This window comes from Amphiura filiformis, chromosome 5, assembly GCF_039555335.1.
Source record: "Amphiura filiformis chromosome 5, Afil_fr2py, whole genome shotgun sequence".
Taxonomy (NCBI): Eukaryota; Metazoa; Echinodermata; class Ophiuroidea; order Amphilepidida; family Amphiuridae; genus Amphiura; species Amphiura filiformis.
The window spans coordinates 64,224,166-64,241,962 of NC_092632.1; the positions used below are offsets into that span (position 1 = coordinate 64,224,166).

General features: G+C 35.1%; 1 protein-coding gene across 2 annotated transcripts; it reads right to left on the bottom strand.

Moving 5' to 3' along the window:
* Positions 1 to 327: 327 nt before the first annotated feature.
* LOC140153543 (potassium channel subfamily K member 2-like) lies at positions 328 to 11,972 on the bottom strand. 2 transcript variants are annotated; one of them, XM_072176323.1, is made up of 6 exons: positions 11,909 to 11,972; positions 8,436 to 8,532; positions 5,628 to 5,707; positions 3,585 to 3,963; positions 2,625 to 2,963; positions 328 to 993 (listed from the first exon to the last, which is right to left on the bottom strand). In XM_072176323.1, exons 4-6 carry the CDS (start codon positions 3,889 to 3,891, stop codon positions 680 to 682), a joined length of 960 nt encoding a protein of 319 aa, XP_072032424.1. In that variant the 5' UTR covers positions 3,892 to 3,963; positions 5,628 to 5,707; positions 8,436 to 8,532; positions 11,909 to 11,972; the 3' UTR covers positions 328 to 679. The 2 variants fall into 2 exon arrangements, with proteins under 2 accessions (XP_072032424.1, XP_072032423.1); XM_072176322.1 differs by lacking the exon at positions 11,909 to 11,972 and adding an exon at positions 11,095 to 11,331.
* Between the last annotated feature and the right edge of the window lie 5,825 nt (positions 11,973 to 17,797).

Here is a 17,797-nt window from a genome sequence, read left to right on the forward strand (position 1 = left end):
AAAATTGGTCCTTGTAGATAGCTCCCTTATGTTTAATTTTGGGACATGGGCTTTTTTTACATCTTGATTCATAATAGTCCTAAATACATGGACAAAATACATAAGGCAGCAGTAATTTCTAATGTTAACCATCTAAACAAAATAGCTGCCTTATGCATATGGTATGGCAATTGACCAACAATTTCAACGTCACGGAGGCCCCCCTAAACGACTTCGGAATAATTTTAAATTTGGTATGGAGTAATATTTTGACCAATGGAACGTTTTGAGACTAGGGACAAGAAATTTGGGTAACATGAGGGGCAAGAGATGCACCCTATCCGACACGTCCGATTTTTTTCCGGTTAGCCTTTTTCGGCTCCATTCATTCCTGTTACGTTAGTTTCCTCGATTGAGTCCACAGAAGATGAAAATGCATCAGAAATGTCTTTCATAATATATGTATCGGTTCCGACTTTGTTATTTCTTTCAGTACTTTTGTCGTTATCTTTATCGTCGCTTTCATCCGACACGTCCGATTTTTTTCCGGTTAGCCTTTTTCGGCTCCATTCATTCCTGTTAGTTTCCTTGATTATCGAGTCCACAGAAGATGAAAGTGCATCAGAAATGTCTTACATAATAATATGTATCGATTCCGACTTCTCCACTGTTTGTTAAGAACAAAATATCAAATGCAATATTACATATATGTATCGCTCCCTACTTCTCCATTGTCTCCGTTTATGATTACTTTGTTATTTCTTTCAGTACTTTTATCGTTTTCTTTATCGTCACTTTCATCCGACAAGTCCGATTTCTTTTCTGCTAAGCCTTTTTCGGCTCCATTCATTCCTGCTAATTTTTTCGATTGTCTCTTTTCAAAGTTCTCCACAGAAGATGAAAATGCATCTGAAATGTCTTGTATGATGATGGCGAGGTAGACCAGTCCGAATAAGATCCAATAGAATACCATGATTTTGTAGACTGCTGGATAGCGGATGTCAGGGTTTTGACCTGTTCAAAGAGAAAAAGAAAGAGGATAAGGCAAAAAAAAAACCCAAAAAACAAGTTTGTTTCATGTATAGCGCGCGCATTATATTTTTGACGGCTTATTTTCCGCATTAGATTTTTTTTTCACTTTCAAAGAAAATTTTAAAAAAGCCGGAAAATCGCAAAAAAATAATATAAAACACTACTGGAGAAAACATTTACACATCACACAACAATCGAGCGTAGTAAAAAACTACTGGAGAAAACATCACATCATATTTTTAAATACCTTTTTTAATCTGCAGGTTGAAAGGGGATCATAAATATTTATTCATTTTCATAAATATTCTTGAATATGAAGAAATATGATTTTTTTTTGTGTGTGTGTCGGAGAGACCCGCTGTAAATTCCCATTCCAATTTGCAGCAAAAAGGGATGGATTATAAACAATTAAAAAAAAACGCATTTCGCATTTGACTTTTTTGACCTGCTACTGGAAACAAACATGTTTTTTTTGGCCTAACATAAATAAAAACAGTTGGCCCCATGTATAGCCTGGTTCTATTTTGGAAATTTGTGCTTATTTAAGCATCTAGCGGTAAGTTCCCGTAAAAGCTGGCAACTTAATTATTTTGTTTAATTTAATTTCCTGGAGGCTAAAATTACCCTAAAATTTCACAAAAATCTGAAAAAAAATCGTAAGATTTTTTGCAAACATATTTTCTAAACAGTTTCAGCCCAAATTAATAAATTTTGGCCCAACATTTTGGCCCCAAAACGGCTGATTTTACATGATTTTAGCAAAATTAAAAGATAAAAAAACCAAAAAGATTCTCCAAAACTATAATTCTGAGTCGGTCGGGCCCTGGTGGGTTTTTTTCGTCGCTTTACGATGCTTTTTGTTACCAAATTAACTCGAGGACACTCTAATGCATCGCAATTATGTGCTATATGAGTTTCATTACATTAACATCATAGATTGATATAATTAGGTCATGTAATTGACGATATATAAATGGTAAAATGGGGGGAAATGCCCTGGCAAATGTGTGTTAAAAGGATATAAAATGGTAGTGATGTAATGCGATCGAGCAATGGATCCGATGTCTACCATATTTAATTTGGACTCTATTATTGTGAAAACTATACCTGATGTTTAAAAGTGTATATAAAACATGTAAAATTTGATAGTACATGTACATTCTGAGATTTAATCAGATTTTTATGTAGTTTTGGTCTTTTTTATTTCATATTTCGGCCACTTAAGGTGGTACTACACCCCTTGATAAATTTTGTGACTAATTTTGCATTTTTCTCAAAAAATAACTACACACTGGTAACAAAAGTTATGTTTATTATAGGGTCAAGGAATCCAATGACTTCACTGAAATTTCAACTCGTATATGTTAAGAAATGTGGTACATTCTAGCGGTAGGCCTACCTCTTTTCTTGTCATAAATAACGTACCGCTTGTCTTGAGTCACTGCAATTCCAATGTAGTAACCGGATTCCTTACCCCTATAATATACCTTTTGATACCAGTGTGTTATTATTTTTTGAGAAAAATGCAAAAATAGTCGCAAATTTATCAAGGGGTGTAGACCTTAAAGACTTTTTTGTAAAACGTTTTGTGTTTGCTGCATAGTAATACCTACCTGCAACATAATCGCCAAAACCAACAGTTGTCAACGATATAAAACAATAGTATACCGCTACATGATAGGACCAACCTTCTATCGCTGTGAAAATAGCTGAAGGTATAAGTATAAAGAAGGTCATCCCCACTCCACACATCAATAATAAACTAAATGTCTTCCTCTGCCATTTCATCTCTAACTTCTGGTATACTACGTCCATCAGAAGTTTATCTTTAAATTTGTTAAACCTGTCACCTATTGCCGATAATAAGATACCGCATATAGGTATTCCAATTAAAGCGTATAACACGACAAATGATTGACCAGATCGGGTGCTAGGCGAGATGTGTCCATAACCTGTTGATAGAAAGTTAATTAAAAATGATTTAGTATTGTGAAGATGATAATTTATCACTTTTACTACATATATTATTTAATATAATTATGTTGATACACTCTTTCTACCTCGTTACTGTTAATGCAAATTGTCCCCAGGATGCATGGGGAAACAGTGTAAAAGCTGAGGAATCTTTGCACTTGGACCCACAAAAGGGCTCCTGAAAATACGAAGCCTTCGGAGAACCAGATTGTGTAGCCTTTCAGGTCCTATTTCTCGAACCTTTGCCAGTGGTCACCATAGGCTTCCTAAGCCAGTAGGATGGCCCTACCAATGTGGATCCATTTTTTTTAAAATTTATCTTTGTAGATGATGTACGATGTGAAATTGTAAGCACTGGTATATAGGACTAATTGGGCTTAAGCCTGATGGCTTAGGAAGCCCTACAACTGTCATGCTTCGAGAAACCGACCCTTAAAGAAAGGTTCATCAGAGTGATTAAATATCTTGCTGTGGGTTTTTGAGAACCATCGATATTTCACCTATGAATCGAACAAATTCAAAAAACCAAAAACATCAATCAGCCACTAACTCCCCTTAAAATACGTTGTGGATACACAATGAAATAAATTCGATCTTACCAATTGTTGTTATGACTGTTCCCGAAAAGAAATAAGCCTGATGATATTCCCAGTTAGACGGACTGCTTGCATTATTAGACGGATCTATACCATTACTTATAGCTGTTGAAATCACCGATATAAGTGCCTCCAGGTTCTCTTCGGTTAAGCAAGTAAAATTAGCTAGTATTCTCTCTTTATATTGTCGTGTGTCGACACGAACAACCGTTTCGTTGTCAGACTCTAGGAAATGGAATGCAATCATCCCAATTATAAGGTAGATTTGTAAGACGACGAAGAGAAGGGATATGGACTTCCAGGATATCATGATGGACGTTATTGGAGCACCCTATACAGTCACTAAATTAATGAAGACTCGGTGATGAAATGGTGTTCCACCCTGTATATCACACAAACAATGGAATAATCCGTTAGTAAATGGTTAAGTTGAAGCCGTGTATATGATTATAACATATTTGTTGTTTTGATTTTGTCGTTGTCAAAGGTTTCTCGCAACAAATGAAAGGGTTTGACTACAATAATGATTCTCTTATCAATGCATTTTCCACCTCGATGCACCCGAGTAGGGCCAGCACAGATATTTCCAGCACAGCGAGTCTAGTCTCCACGCAATCTTGTGTTATACTACACGGTTGAGTGCATAGCATCATAAGAGCTGTGTGAGATCAAGTGGAAAATAAACATCTGTGATTGGTTTTTGCCAAAACCTCAAGTGTTCCCTTCATCCAATCAGAACATTTATTTGTATAGAACGAAAGTTAACACTTCCCCATAAAAACTCTTTTTTTTTTTAACATTAGGTCAACAGATAACGCAATTCAATGTTATAGCACGGCGAATGTGGTAAATCTGTTGAAAACTATACCTATCCAGGCACATTTTTTGACCAAAATGTCGGTTTTAAAAGTCAAAACCTCACGTGTTCCTTTGCAACTTTTATGTCATTAAATGAAAGCACATTTATATTGGCCATATACTAGCTATGTATCAGTACATTCAATGAACTATGACTTTGCTAAAGAGCGCTTACAAATTGATATCCATTATAAAAAAACATAATTTGATCACTCTTGTCATTAAACATGAAATGTATGTGATGGAGTGTGTCACGTATGTGTGCATTTTGTTTTTCTTTTTTCTTTCTTTCTTTCCCTTTCTTTTCTTTTCTTTTTTCTTTTTTTTTTCTTTTTTCTTTCTTTCTTTCTTTTTTTTTTTTTTTCTTTTTTTCTTTTATTCTTTTATTATGTTCTTTTATTCTTTCTTTCTTTCTTTCTTTCTTTCTTTCTTTCTTTCTTTCTTTCTTTCTTTCTTTCTTTCTTTCTTTCTTTCTTTCTTTCTTTCTTTCTTTCTTTCTTTCACAATATCACAGACGTGGAGGTTTCGAAGACATGCAACTGATACACGAAACTGATACAGGAATGAGACCTTTTCCTTTGAATTATAAAATTTGTCTTTTGAATTAGTGCGCTTGTTTAACAAAGGGGAATAATTATTCAACGTTGATCTTGTAGTCCTACATGAAATGCAATATTTTGGTAACGCCAACGTTTACATGATCCCTTCAGAAAATAATATGCATTGGTCTGAATGAACACCCCCCCCCCAAAAAAAAAAACCCTAACACTGAGAGTAGTAGGCCCATCAATAACACTAATGGCTACACACTTCGGCCACACTAATATTTAACATTTTTGGAACAATCTTTCATACCGTCAACCGTTTTTACGGACAATTTTTTGTGCGCAGGAATTTATGTCACATAATGGTTTTCGTGGTTTGCGGGGGTGTTTGTTTGAAGACACCATAAGTTTGTGTAACTTATTTGAATACAAATATTGAGTCATAATTTCAATATTCTTTGTTAGAAAGTGCTCGTATCAAATGTCACTATTCAAAAGTAAAATTGATTATCGATGTCATATCATTAGAACCCAAGTGAAATTAGCTGAAATTGTCGCATACATTTTGATATGATATAGGCTAACTATAGCTGATAGAAAAATACGCGCCATGCCACGCAGGTATAACAAATAATATTCTTACCTTTAATACAAATCTTTCTATGGTGTACTTTCCGGGCCCGGGTTTCCGGTGCACAATACTTCTAAGACGTGAATGACGCACTGAAAAACAAACACCGATAAAGTTAATAATATCCCAAGATATACGTAGGCCTACCCAACAAACACAAAAGCATTTTCGTCATATTTTCACTTTAAGGGCTCACAAAGGTTGTCAGAAAATATTTATATGTCGAGATACTAACAATTTCAAAGCATTTATAGAAGTTGCCACAAACGTTAGATAAGTTTTGTAAAAAAATGTTTTAAGACGTTTTAAAAGATATTTTGTGTTTGATGGGCATTATGGTGCAAGAAAAAAAATTAAAAGCACACAAGTTCGTATGCTTCTAAAGATGGATATGTTTTCCACGTCATTCACCAATTTAAATGACCATCAATCACCGATTTGTTAATTAATATTCCCATGTATTGAAATAATTACAATTACGTGAACCCCTTCTGCGACATAGTGACTAATTAGTCTATTCAATTAGAATTAATAACATGCAGCTCTAGTTTGATTACATCGTATTACCAAACAGAGGAAACACAACCGTCAAATTACTTCTTTGATGATGATAGCTCTAAGGATATAATAGTAATACCGGGAGAAATTATAGCATAAAAACAGGGCACTTCCCTGATAAAACCACTCTAAGGGCGAATTTCTTGACGGGTGGCTTAGCAATTGGCTTGTCTAGCCTCAAGGCTTAAGAGGTCGTAAGACCAGGCTTAACTGAAAACGTATTTCCCGAAGCACGGCTACCATAGCCTCGAGGCTTCATTAGCCCGTGGGCCAGGCTTGTAGGATTAGCCCCAGGCTTCAGTAAAATTTGCATTTCTCGAAATCAGTCTTCTGTAGCCGTAGTCTACACAAGCCTGTTAGACCAGGCTTACAGCGGCTTTTCTTGGCCCTGCCTCAGAGCAGGTCTTAGGTCGTAAGCCTTGGTCTATTTCAATTTACAAATTATTTAAATTGTAACGCAAAGTTTATCTTTCATATTTTTGACGGTCTTTCAATTAACATGAGTAAGCAGTCGCGTAACTAGGGGGGGGGACGGGGGAGCTCTTGCCCCGCCCCCCCATGAAAAAAAAATAATTAGGCCTACTTCTGAGAGTTATTAATTAACCTCATATTTGGTCATTTTAACCTTAAATAATTTGCATTTATCCAACTTTTGTACCATTGACCTATATGTCACCATCAGCTTTAATAGCTTAAATATGGCATTTGTACCATAATTTTTTTCAATCCCACCTCCCCCCCATGTCAAAAAGAAATGTTCCGGGGACACATTCCAAGCAGATCCCACAACTCCTCAGACGTCCCACTCAGTCCACCCCTTACAAACCCAAACAGCATGAACGATGCCTGCCCCTCATTTATAATGTTGCCCCCGCTTTCCCCCACCCAACCACCAAATGAAAATGTCTAGTTACGCCACTGTGGGTAAGTAATTGTTCGATTTAGTTGAACATTTCAGCATTTTATTTTAGTGTTCATTTGAGTTAGTTGAATTTTTTTTAAGTATAGGCCTATAGCTGTTGCTATCATAAGACCTACTCATTTTGAATGATTTTGTTTTAACAACGAATATAATTTTTTTTAAATCTTTCATCATCATCATCATCATCATCATCATCATCATCATCATCATCATCATCATCATCATCATCATCATCATCATCATCATCATCATCATCATCATCATCATCATCATCATCATCATCATCATCATCATCATCATCATCATCATCATGATGAAGACCTATATGATACCACCTGTCCCTATCCAAGCCTTAATAGTTTGATACTCGTACTTTTCATAAGTAGGCCTATTACAATATTATTTTGGAGTGCCTATATTATACCAGGTCTGAGGTTGGACATCAATTTAATACAATAGAAGAAAATTGGTAAATATATATAGTATTAGTAAATATTTGACACGAAACAATAATGCATGCAGTATTAAAACTGAATTTACGGATAAGATGCATATAATATTGCTATATCTTCTACTTCAATAATTATAAATATTGTACCAACAGATAACTTCATGTGAGATCTGAGAAGACTACTGATATCAGCAGTAGATAGCACGTTGGTTGCTTTCCTTTTTAGGGGAATCACAGATTCCTTTCCATTAGGCTTACAGGTTTACCTTTTTTGGTATGCAAAGAAAAAATCACGAGTATATAAAGCATAGATGTATCATTCATACAAGTTGGACTCATAAAAAGTCAAGTGGAAATAAAATAATACATAAAAGACACAAAAACAGACACAATATTCTTGCATCAAGTTAGTTGTGTGCGGTATAAGCCCAAGCACAAGACCGCGGGTCCAGGCTAGTCTTTGCGTCGGGAACATTGCGATAATGAGACGGCAACCTTGTTAGTACGGTAAACCGTGAGGACCACAGCTTATGTACATCTACCTCCAACAGCCTATACAATTAAGTCGTTGGTTGAAAGGGACGAGGTTGTCAAGCGTTAAGCCTGCAAGGCCACTAAGACTGGGTTGAATTTGCGTTGAAGAAATCCGGCTAGAGTTAAGACTCGGGCTTCGAGAGCGGGCTAGGCTTAGTAGCCTCAAGGCCACCTTAAGACTACGGCTTAATAAGACTCCTGTCGGGAAACTCGCCCTAATAGTCTTACTCGGTATTTGGTTATGTAATAATCAGTAAATTGTAGGGATAGTAGCAAAAACAAAACACGGATCAATATACTTTATGTTAATACGAAGTTATTTTTTAAAATAAATTGAAATTGAACTTGAACTTACATTTTCAGCATATGCTTGTACCGATGTATGACAGTCCTCAGTGCTGCATGAGATATATTGTTCCGCTGTTCTCGATCAAGGCTCCAACTAATTAAATCTGTGGTAAACGAAAAGCGAGATAGAAAAGGCGTGTTTGGATTGAAAAAATATATATCTTGTTTATATAAGGATGTCTGTTTACATTGCAGTATTGGAAACTGACAGTAAAATTGAAACTGTTCCCGTCAGAAATATACACAAATCGTTTTACACGTTTACATAGGTCTCCGATAGTCGGACACAGTCCGGTGATTAGATTGAAATTGGATATACAGGGTGTCCCCAAATATACAGATCTGTCCATAATTATAATAATTATATACAGTTGTATAGACAGGACTTTTTTCAGAACGGGGAAGGGTTAGGGTGAGAAGGGGGGAGCAAAATGTGACATAGGCAAAAAAGTACGAAAAAGTCATTTATTTTTTATCCCGTAACTGTTTCTTTTGATGAGATGTTCTGTTCATTTTTATTAGGTATATTATCACTTTGAGCTGACAATCTTATCAAAATGAATAGTTTCCAGTTTGTTTTAACAAGTAACTATTCAAATTGACAAAATCTCCAACTCATTATTTGATAAGATTACCCATTTCATTTTGACAAGATTCTGTTAAGTCCCCTCTGACAAGACACACTATTCAAATGTCTTTTCTTTTCTTTTGGGGGGTATTTTTGATAAGAACCTATTCATTTTTGACAAGATACTATTCATTTTTTAATTGACAAGGCAATCTTATCAAATTTGATGAGTTTCTACTCATTTTGATGAGAATATTCGATTCATTTTGAAGATAAATCTGTTTATATCCCCCTCGGAATAGTCATATTTGTCAAATTTGAATAGATTCATTTTTTGAGGAGTTAATTTTAAGAGTGTACTGCCCGAAATCTGTCGCTCATCCAGCCTACATCCCAGCCCTGATCATCCGATAAGAATATCATACCAGGATATCTAATAAAAGTTATGACATGTAGGATTATTTGAGACACCCTGACATCTTGAAGAAAGACGAGCTGATATCCAGCTGAGTGATAGAGGCTGCAGGCAATATCAGTTTCACTGATGGAACACGTTTTATCGATATACCGTACTTGTATTACATAATATGTATTCAGTTTGTTCAGGGAAGTGCAAACCCTGGTTTGTTGTACCCACAAACATTTTCTGTTGTATAGCCGATTTATTTTGCCCTCCGCATCGTGTGTACAAACACATTGAATAAACTTCAATATGATTGTTCAGAATGTCTTGACAATTCAAATTATTCTGATACATAATTTTGTAGTGCAGTGCTGACATATGTCTACAGCAAATTTCCATATCAACATACCGTAAAAACTCGATAGTTATCATATGTGCTTACTCGAGCGCTTTTGAAAACATGAAATTTTACCGGCGCATTACCAACTGAGCTAATGGAGTTTACTTGTTCGTATATAACTATGTGTATCGATGATTTGCTCAAAACCCTTTACACTTTTGTGGATGGGGCACTTCATGTTTGCATGTTTTAAAAGCGCTCGATAGTATAAGCACATATGCTAACTATCGAGCTTTTACGGTACTGCATCATGCTGCTGTCAACTGATAAACCAGGAAATCACTTTTCCTAGAAATGCTTCTATATAAACTCTCCATGATAAAATGAAATAAATCCGTGATATAGGCCTAAATGGAATACACGGATCGCCACAATTACAGCGGAAATCTAGAGTTTTCTATAGCCTGAATACATTGAAGAGAAACCTTACACCTTATTAGAGCTAGACAAATATTTTTCTTACTTTTTTTCTAGTCCATAGTTTACATCGTGTGCTAGGTGCAGGCAGGTCATCATGGTCATTGTAAATTTGATCACTTAGTCACCAAGTCATAGGTGTGTTTAATTTGTGCTTTCTTCTTTTCAAACACATTTAATTCATGACTGGTTCATGTATTTTGAGGTATTTAAGGTATTTAAAAATGCAAACAGAGATCAGGCCAAAATCTGTGAACAGACCGTGACATCGACGCCTTTGTATGTAACTACCACACTCACAAATGAACTCAACTAAATATAGTAATTTTTGATACAAATGATTTTTACACATATGCCCACGCTGCATTTATACATTGCATTTGCATACCCACACATTGGCACACTTACACCCTACGCACACAATATACTCCATACCCACCCCTCAACCCCGGACCCTCAACCCTCCCTCACCAGAAAAATGCTCACCCCATAGCGCCTAATGGAATTTATAATAAGTTCTCTAGTGGACATGGTGGACAATGTTACTTCCCGTCTAGTCCGTCACATTTTACTTCACCAAATCAACCAAAATCCAAAACATACCATCATATAAATAAGGTTGTCCAAAACGCATTGAAAATTGCTGAAAATTCACAAATTACTTGACAATCGTTTCCCGCCAACTGCACTCATAAACAGTGATAAAGATGTTTATACACAAATTATATAGATTCCAGCAGATATTCAGAACCAATGTATCTCCATCACATATGAAAATAACACTGCTATGAGATGAGGAACACATGTATGATCAGAGAGTATGATGTATAAGCACTGACCTCGACTCAAGATGACTTGCTTAAACTTACGGAACTTACTAGAAGACAATTAATATATTCCGTTACTCAGTATTTCTTGCCTCGTCTGGTACCGTCAAATCCATGTTACATAAATATATCCCATCCTTAATGTGGTGCGATTAACGCAATATTTGCATGATTTGCTAGCACTATTTTGACAGTGAACCATGAAACTATGTATTGATGATATATCAGTGAAGCCTGAGAGGTTCTATTGATAGGTTCTATTGATCACAATAGTCCCGTCTCGTATTAAATTCTGTGTGCCTTTTCAACATGTTCAAGGCAGAATAAAGAATAGACCGGTGACTATTCCATTCTTATTTGTAGGGGTGTTCAAGGACATTCTTTGACCAGGATTTGTCTTTCTTTGGGGATACTTTTCAACAAGAAAAAAAAAAACACCATTAAATTTTGATTTATTGCGCGTAAAGTTGACTGTATTTGAATTTGAATTGAAATACCGGTAATTTGATATGACAAATTTCAATAAAACTATCTATACGTAACATATGATAGCTTTTGAGTTTGTCAAATTCAGAAATAAACGTTGTTAAATTAATAAGCAGACAAAAGGAAATTGTAGCTAATTGTGTATATGGTTAAATGTCCGTTGAGAGAGAAATATTAATAAGGTATTATTAACAAAATTTACACATGTAGGATTCATGGAAGGTTTTTTTGTCTATTAATAACACAAAACAGCTGCCAACACCGTGCCAGGTTAGGGTTCAAGGTATTATATTAACATATCTATGTTTTCATTTGGTTAAAGGTTTTTGTGACATTTTCCTGTTATTTTAGTACAAGCTATGTCGACATTTCTACTCACCGACTTACGTCTTAGCAGTTATGACTTCGTTTTTTTCTCGTTGCCACCTGAACATCTGATATTTCCATCTAATACCGGGGTGTTAATTCACGTCGGAGAGTCGGTGTTCTGTGGAAAATATAAAATCCTGCACAACTGTATATAGGCCTACCGTTTATATTCTAATCGGCATATACCTGCATACTAAATTATTTACATTTTGGCTGTTGCCATCCATGTGTGTGTGTGACAGTGTATTTTTATTTATATACATTTTATATATTTCACTGGATCGATTATTGTACACCACCTGGTAATATGAGAGTTGTCTGAGACAAATCGATGAAATGATGATATTGATATATTTTTTGACAGGATGCTCGGTGCTATATTGATGACAATAACAGGCCAAGGTCATCATTGGCTAGTTCAATAGCATCTTCATTGTACCGTATAACACGCCAATGGCACGCATATAAGAACGTCTTTAAGAAACGACAGGTTTAACATTAAAGGGATTTTAAGCATGGTAAAACTTAGAGTGAAAAACTCACTTTCCAAACGAGTGAGAAGAGTAAAAATCACTCCTAAAAGAGTGTGTAGGGCCTACCACTCCTAAAAGAAGAGCAATGTAGTGTAATAATATCTTGAGAGAGTGGTTTCTACATTTTGTGGATGATTTTCACTCTTTTGAGAGAGTTTCACGCTTTTGCATAGGCGATGGGACACGCCCCACCTAATTTATTTGCAAGGGGAAATATCATAATAGAAGAAAATTACCCTGTACACCTTTCTTTTTGGCACAAAAATTGCCGTGTTTTGGCCCAAATAGGGTAAACACAAATTTACATGCTTCGCGCGCGCTAACCCGCCAGGTACAAAATGCATCTTCATTTTGCGGCTAATACTAGTCTGAAATTGAAATTTTTCGCGTAAAAAAATCCCAGTATTATAAACCGGAACCAAATATGCTCGTCCCCGACGCCCCCTGAATTTTAATATATGCTTCCGCCGCGCCGACAATGTGCTTTTTGGAGTGATTTTCACTGTTCTCTCTCTTTGAAGCTTTTTGTAGAGTGAGGTTTTCACTCAATTACATTAAGAGACGGTTCATATGTAATGAAAGTTGATCTTTGATCCCATAATAAAACTTTTTCACTTTGTCTTTCAAAAAAACCGCATAAAATCAGTAGGATAATACGCTCCAAAACCACCGTAAGACAGGCGAGGCTTTAAATTGGGTTCACGTCAGAAATAGGGTGTCTCTAAATAATGGTATCCCGCGAGATAGTTTAAGTTCAATCCAAATTGAAACGCAGAAACACAAAGTAGCCTATGTGGTTTACCAATATAGTATCCTTTTGAAATCATTATACAACGATTTCCTCAAATTCATCAAAAAAGATTTTTGTCCACGGATGATCAACTGGTGCTCTCACTATATACATGTCTAACTATCTTCGTGGATATCACTTATAATAAATCTGACTCAATGTGCTATCTACAGTAGATAGCACTTACGATTAATATGTCTCAATGTGTTATCTACAGTAGATAGCACTTACGATTAATATGTCTCAATGTGCTATCTACAGTAGATAGCACTTACGATTAATATGTCTCAATGTGTTATCTACAGTAGATAGCACTTACGATTAATATGTCTCAATTTGCTATCTACAGTAGATAGCACTTACGATTAATATGTCTCAATGTGCTATCTACAATAGATAGCACTTACGATTAATATGTCTCAATGTGTTATCTACAGTAGATAGCACTTACGATTAATATGTCTCAATGTGTTATCTACAGTAGATAGCACTTACGATTAATATGTCTCAATTTGCTATCTACAGTAGATAGCACTTACGATTAATATGTCTCAATGTGCTATCTACAGTAGATAGCACTTACGATTAATATGTCTCAATGTGTTATCTACAGTAAATAGCACTTACGATTAATGTGTCTCAATGTGCTATCTACAGTAGATAGCCCTTACGATTAATATGTCTCAATGTGCTATCTACAGTAGATAGCACTTACGATTAATATGTCTCAATGTGTTATCTACAGTAGATAGCACTTACGATTAATGTGTCTCAATGTGCTATCTACAGTAGATAGCACTTACGATTAATATGTCTCAATGTGCTATCTACAGTAGATAGCACTTACGATTAATATGTCTCAATGTGCTATCTACAGTAGATAGCACTTACGATTAATATGTCTCAATGTGTTATCTACAGTAGATAGCACTTACGATTAATATGTCTCAATGTGCTATCTACAGTAGATAGCACTTACGATTAATATGTCTCAATGTGCTATCTACAGTAGATAGCACTTACGATTAATATGTCTCAATGTGCTATCTACAGTAGATAGCACTTACGATTAATATGTCTCAATGTGCTATCTACAGTAGATAGCACTTACGATTAATATGTCTCAATGTGTTATCTACAGTAGATAGCACTTACGATTAATGTGTCTCAATGTGCTATCTACAGTAGATAGCACTTACGATTAATATGTCTCAATGTGCTATCTACAGTAGATAGCACTTACGATTAATATGTCTCAATGTGCTATCTACAGTAGATAGCACTTACGATTAATATAGTCTCAATGTGCTATCTACAGTAGATAGCACTTACGATTAATATGTCTCAATGTGCTATCTACAGTAGATAGCACTTACGATTAATATAACTCAATGTGCTATCTACAGTAGATAGCACTTACGATTAATATGTCTCAATGTGCTATCTACAGTAGATAGCACTTACGATTAATATGTCTCAATGTGCTATCTACAGTAGATAGCACTTACGATTAATATGTCTCAATGTGCTATCTACAGTAGATAGCACTTACGATTAATATGTCTCAATATGCTACCTACAGTAGATAGCACTTACGATTAATATGTCTCAATGTGCTATCTACAGTAGATAGCACTTACGATTAATGTGTCTTAATGTGCTATCTACAGTAGATAGCACTTACGATTAATATGTCTCAATGTGCTATCTACAGTAGATAGCACTTACGATTAATATGTCTCAATGTGCTATCTACAGTAGATAGCACTTGCGATTAATATGTCTCAATGTGCTATCTACAGTAGATAGCACTTACGATTAATGTCTCAATATGCTATCTACAGTAGATAGCACTTACGATTAATATGTCTCAATTTGCTATCTACAGTAGATAGCACTTACGATTAATATGTCTCAATTTGCTATCTACAGTAGATAACACTTACGATTAATATGTCTCAATGTGTTATCTACAGTAGATAGCACTTACGATTAATATGTCGCAATGTGTTATCTACAGTAGATAGCACTTACGATTAATATGTCTCAATGTGCTATCTACAGTAGATAGCACTTACGATTAATATGTCTCAATTTGCTATCTACAGTAGATAGCACTTACGATTAATATGTCTCAATGTGCTATCTACAGTAGATAGCACTTACGATTAATATGTCTCAATGTGCTATCTACAGTAGATAGCACTTACGATTAATATGTCTCAATGTGCTATCTACAGTAGATAGCACTTACGATTAATATGTCTCAATGTGCTATCTACAGTAGATAGCACTTACGATTAATATGTCTCAATGAGCTATCTACAGTAGATATCACTTATAATTAATATGTCTCAATGTGCTATCTACAGTACACTGCAAAAAAGTTGGTCAAATCTTTCTACCTATTTGGTTGGGCAAACTCTTTTACTTATTTGTTGGTCACGGCTTGCCCAATAATAGTTAAATCTAAATTCTTATTGGGCAACCTCTCATTTTGACCATTTATTTATCTTTATTTTACTACGAGAGGAGTAAAGTTGGTTAAGTTTTTGGCCACGTAATTTATATAGCCTACGACTGTTGTGCAAAATAAATCACATCAGTTGGGCAACTTTGTAGTAAATTGCGTGAAATACAAGTTGTTGGGCAAAAAGATGTAAAATGTTGAGCAAAGTTTTCGATCATGCGCACTGTTGTCTTTTCATTGAACAACAGTTGGTCAACATTCGCGCGGTTCGGTTCTGGAAAGCACATTTTCGATCTTATCGTAAAATGGCGGATGACATGGGTGCTGGCAGAGTGGGGCTGGCACAGCTAATTGACACCTTTAAAGGTGAGTTTTCTCTAAATTAATTATAAATACATATATTATGACACGGTGTTACTTGCCTCATTTCATTCTGACCACTGTGTATGAAAAAATACTGAGAAATTTAGTGAAGTTGTTTTACGACATGTACGAGTCAGACACTCGTGATATGCACGCATAGCCATGCATGCATGATGGCAGTCTGTACTGAGCAGTTAATAAGCTTACGTATCAGTTTTTATTAATCAATCAAGTATTTGAAAATAACTTCACTAAATTTCTCAGTATTTTTTCATACACAGTGTTCAGAATGAAATGAGGCAAGTAACACCGTGTAATATTGTATGTATTTATAATTAATTTAGAGAAAACTCACCTCACAATTGAAAAATATTTGCCCAACTAATTTGGCAAATATTTTGCTTAATAATTAAGCAAAAATAAACCAACATATGAACCAATAATGTGTAAAATGCCCAACAGTTTAATCAAATTTTGTCCAACAATTGGTACAATCAACTATTTGCCCAACAGTTTTATTAAATATTGCCCAACATTTAGTGAAAAATATTTACCCAACTATGTTGGTCAAATATTTTGCTTAACAGTTATGCAAAAATAAACCAACATATGAACCAATACCGTGTAAAATGCCCAACAGTTTGTTCAAATTTTGAACAATAATTGGTAAAACAAATTGCCCAACTGTGTTGGGTAAATACTTTGCCCAATATTTGAGCAAGTTTTTGTAAACCAACTGTTGGTCATAATTTTTGTACAACTCTTGTTGGTCAAATTTTGACCAACTGTTTCATGTGTTGTATATAGACCAAACTGTTGGTCATTTTTTTGACCAACATTATTTGCAGTGTAGATAGCACTTACGATTAATATGTCTCAATTTGCTATCTACAGTAGATAGCACTTACGATTAATATGTCTCAATGTGCTATCTACAGTAGATAGCACTTACGATTAATATGTCTCAATGTGCTATCTACAGTAGTAGATAGCACTTACGATTAATATGTCTCAATGTGCTATCTACAGTATATAGCACTTACGATTAATGTGTCTTAATGTGCTATCTACAGTAGATAGCACTTACGATTAATGTGTCTCAATGTGCTATCTACAATAGATAGCACTTACGATTAATATGTCTCAATGTGCTATCTACAGTAGATAGCACTTACGATTAATGTGACTTAATGTGCTATCTACAGTAGATAGCACTTACGATTAATGTGTCTCAATGAACTATCTACAGTAGATAGCACTTACGATTAATATATCTCAATGTGCTATCTACAGTAGATAGCACTTACGAGTAATATATCCCAATGTGCTATCTACAGTAGATAGCACTTACGATTAATATGTCTTAATGTGCTATCTACAGTAGATAGCACTTACGATTAATATGTCTCAATGTACTATCTGCAGTAGATAGCACTTACGATTAATATATCTCAATGTGCTATCTACAGTAGATAGCACTTACGATTATTGTGTCTCAATGTGCTATCTACAGTAGATAGTACTTACGATTAATATATCTCAATGTGCTGTCTACAGTAGATAGCACTTACGATTAATATATCTCAATGTATTATCTGCAGTAGATAACACTTACGATTAATATGTCTCAATGTGCTATCTACAGTAGATAACACTTACGATTAATATGTCTCAATGTGCTATCTACAGTAAATAGTACTTACGATTAATATGTCTCAATGTGCTATCTACAGTAGATAACAC

Excerpts from the sequence above, each read along its gene's own strand:
- LOC140153543 (XM_072176323.1), bottom strand. The coding sequence starts at position 3,891 with ATGATATCCTGGAAGTCCATATCCCTTCTCTTCGTCGTCTTACAAATC. Across the intron at positions 2,964-3,584 it reads AACAGTCATAACAACAATTG|GTTATGGACACATCTCGCCT; the intron begins GTAAGATCGAAT and ends TTCTATCAACAG. Across the intron at positions 994-2,624 it reads TTTTGGCGATTATGTTGCAG|GTCAAAACCCTGACATCCGC; the intron begins GTAGGTATTACT and ends CTCTTTGAACAG.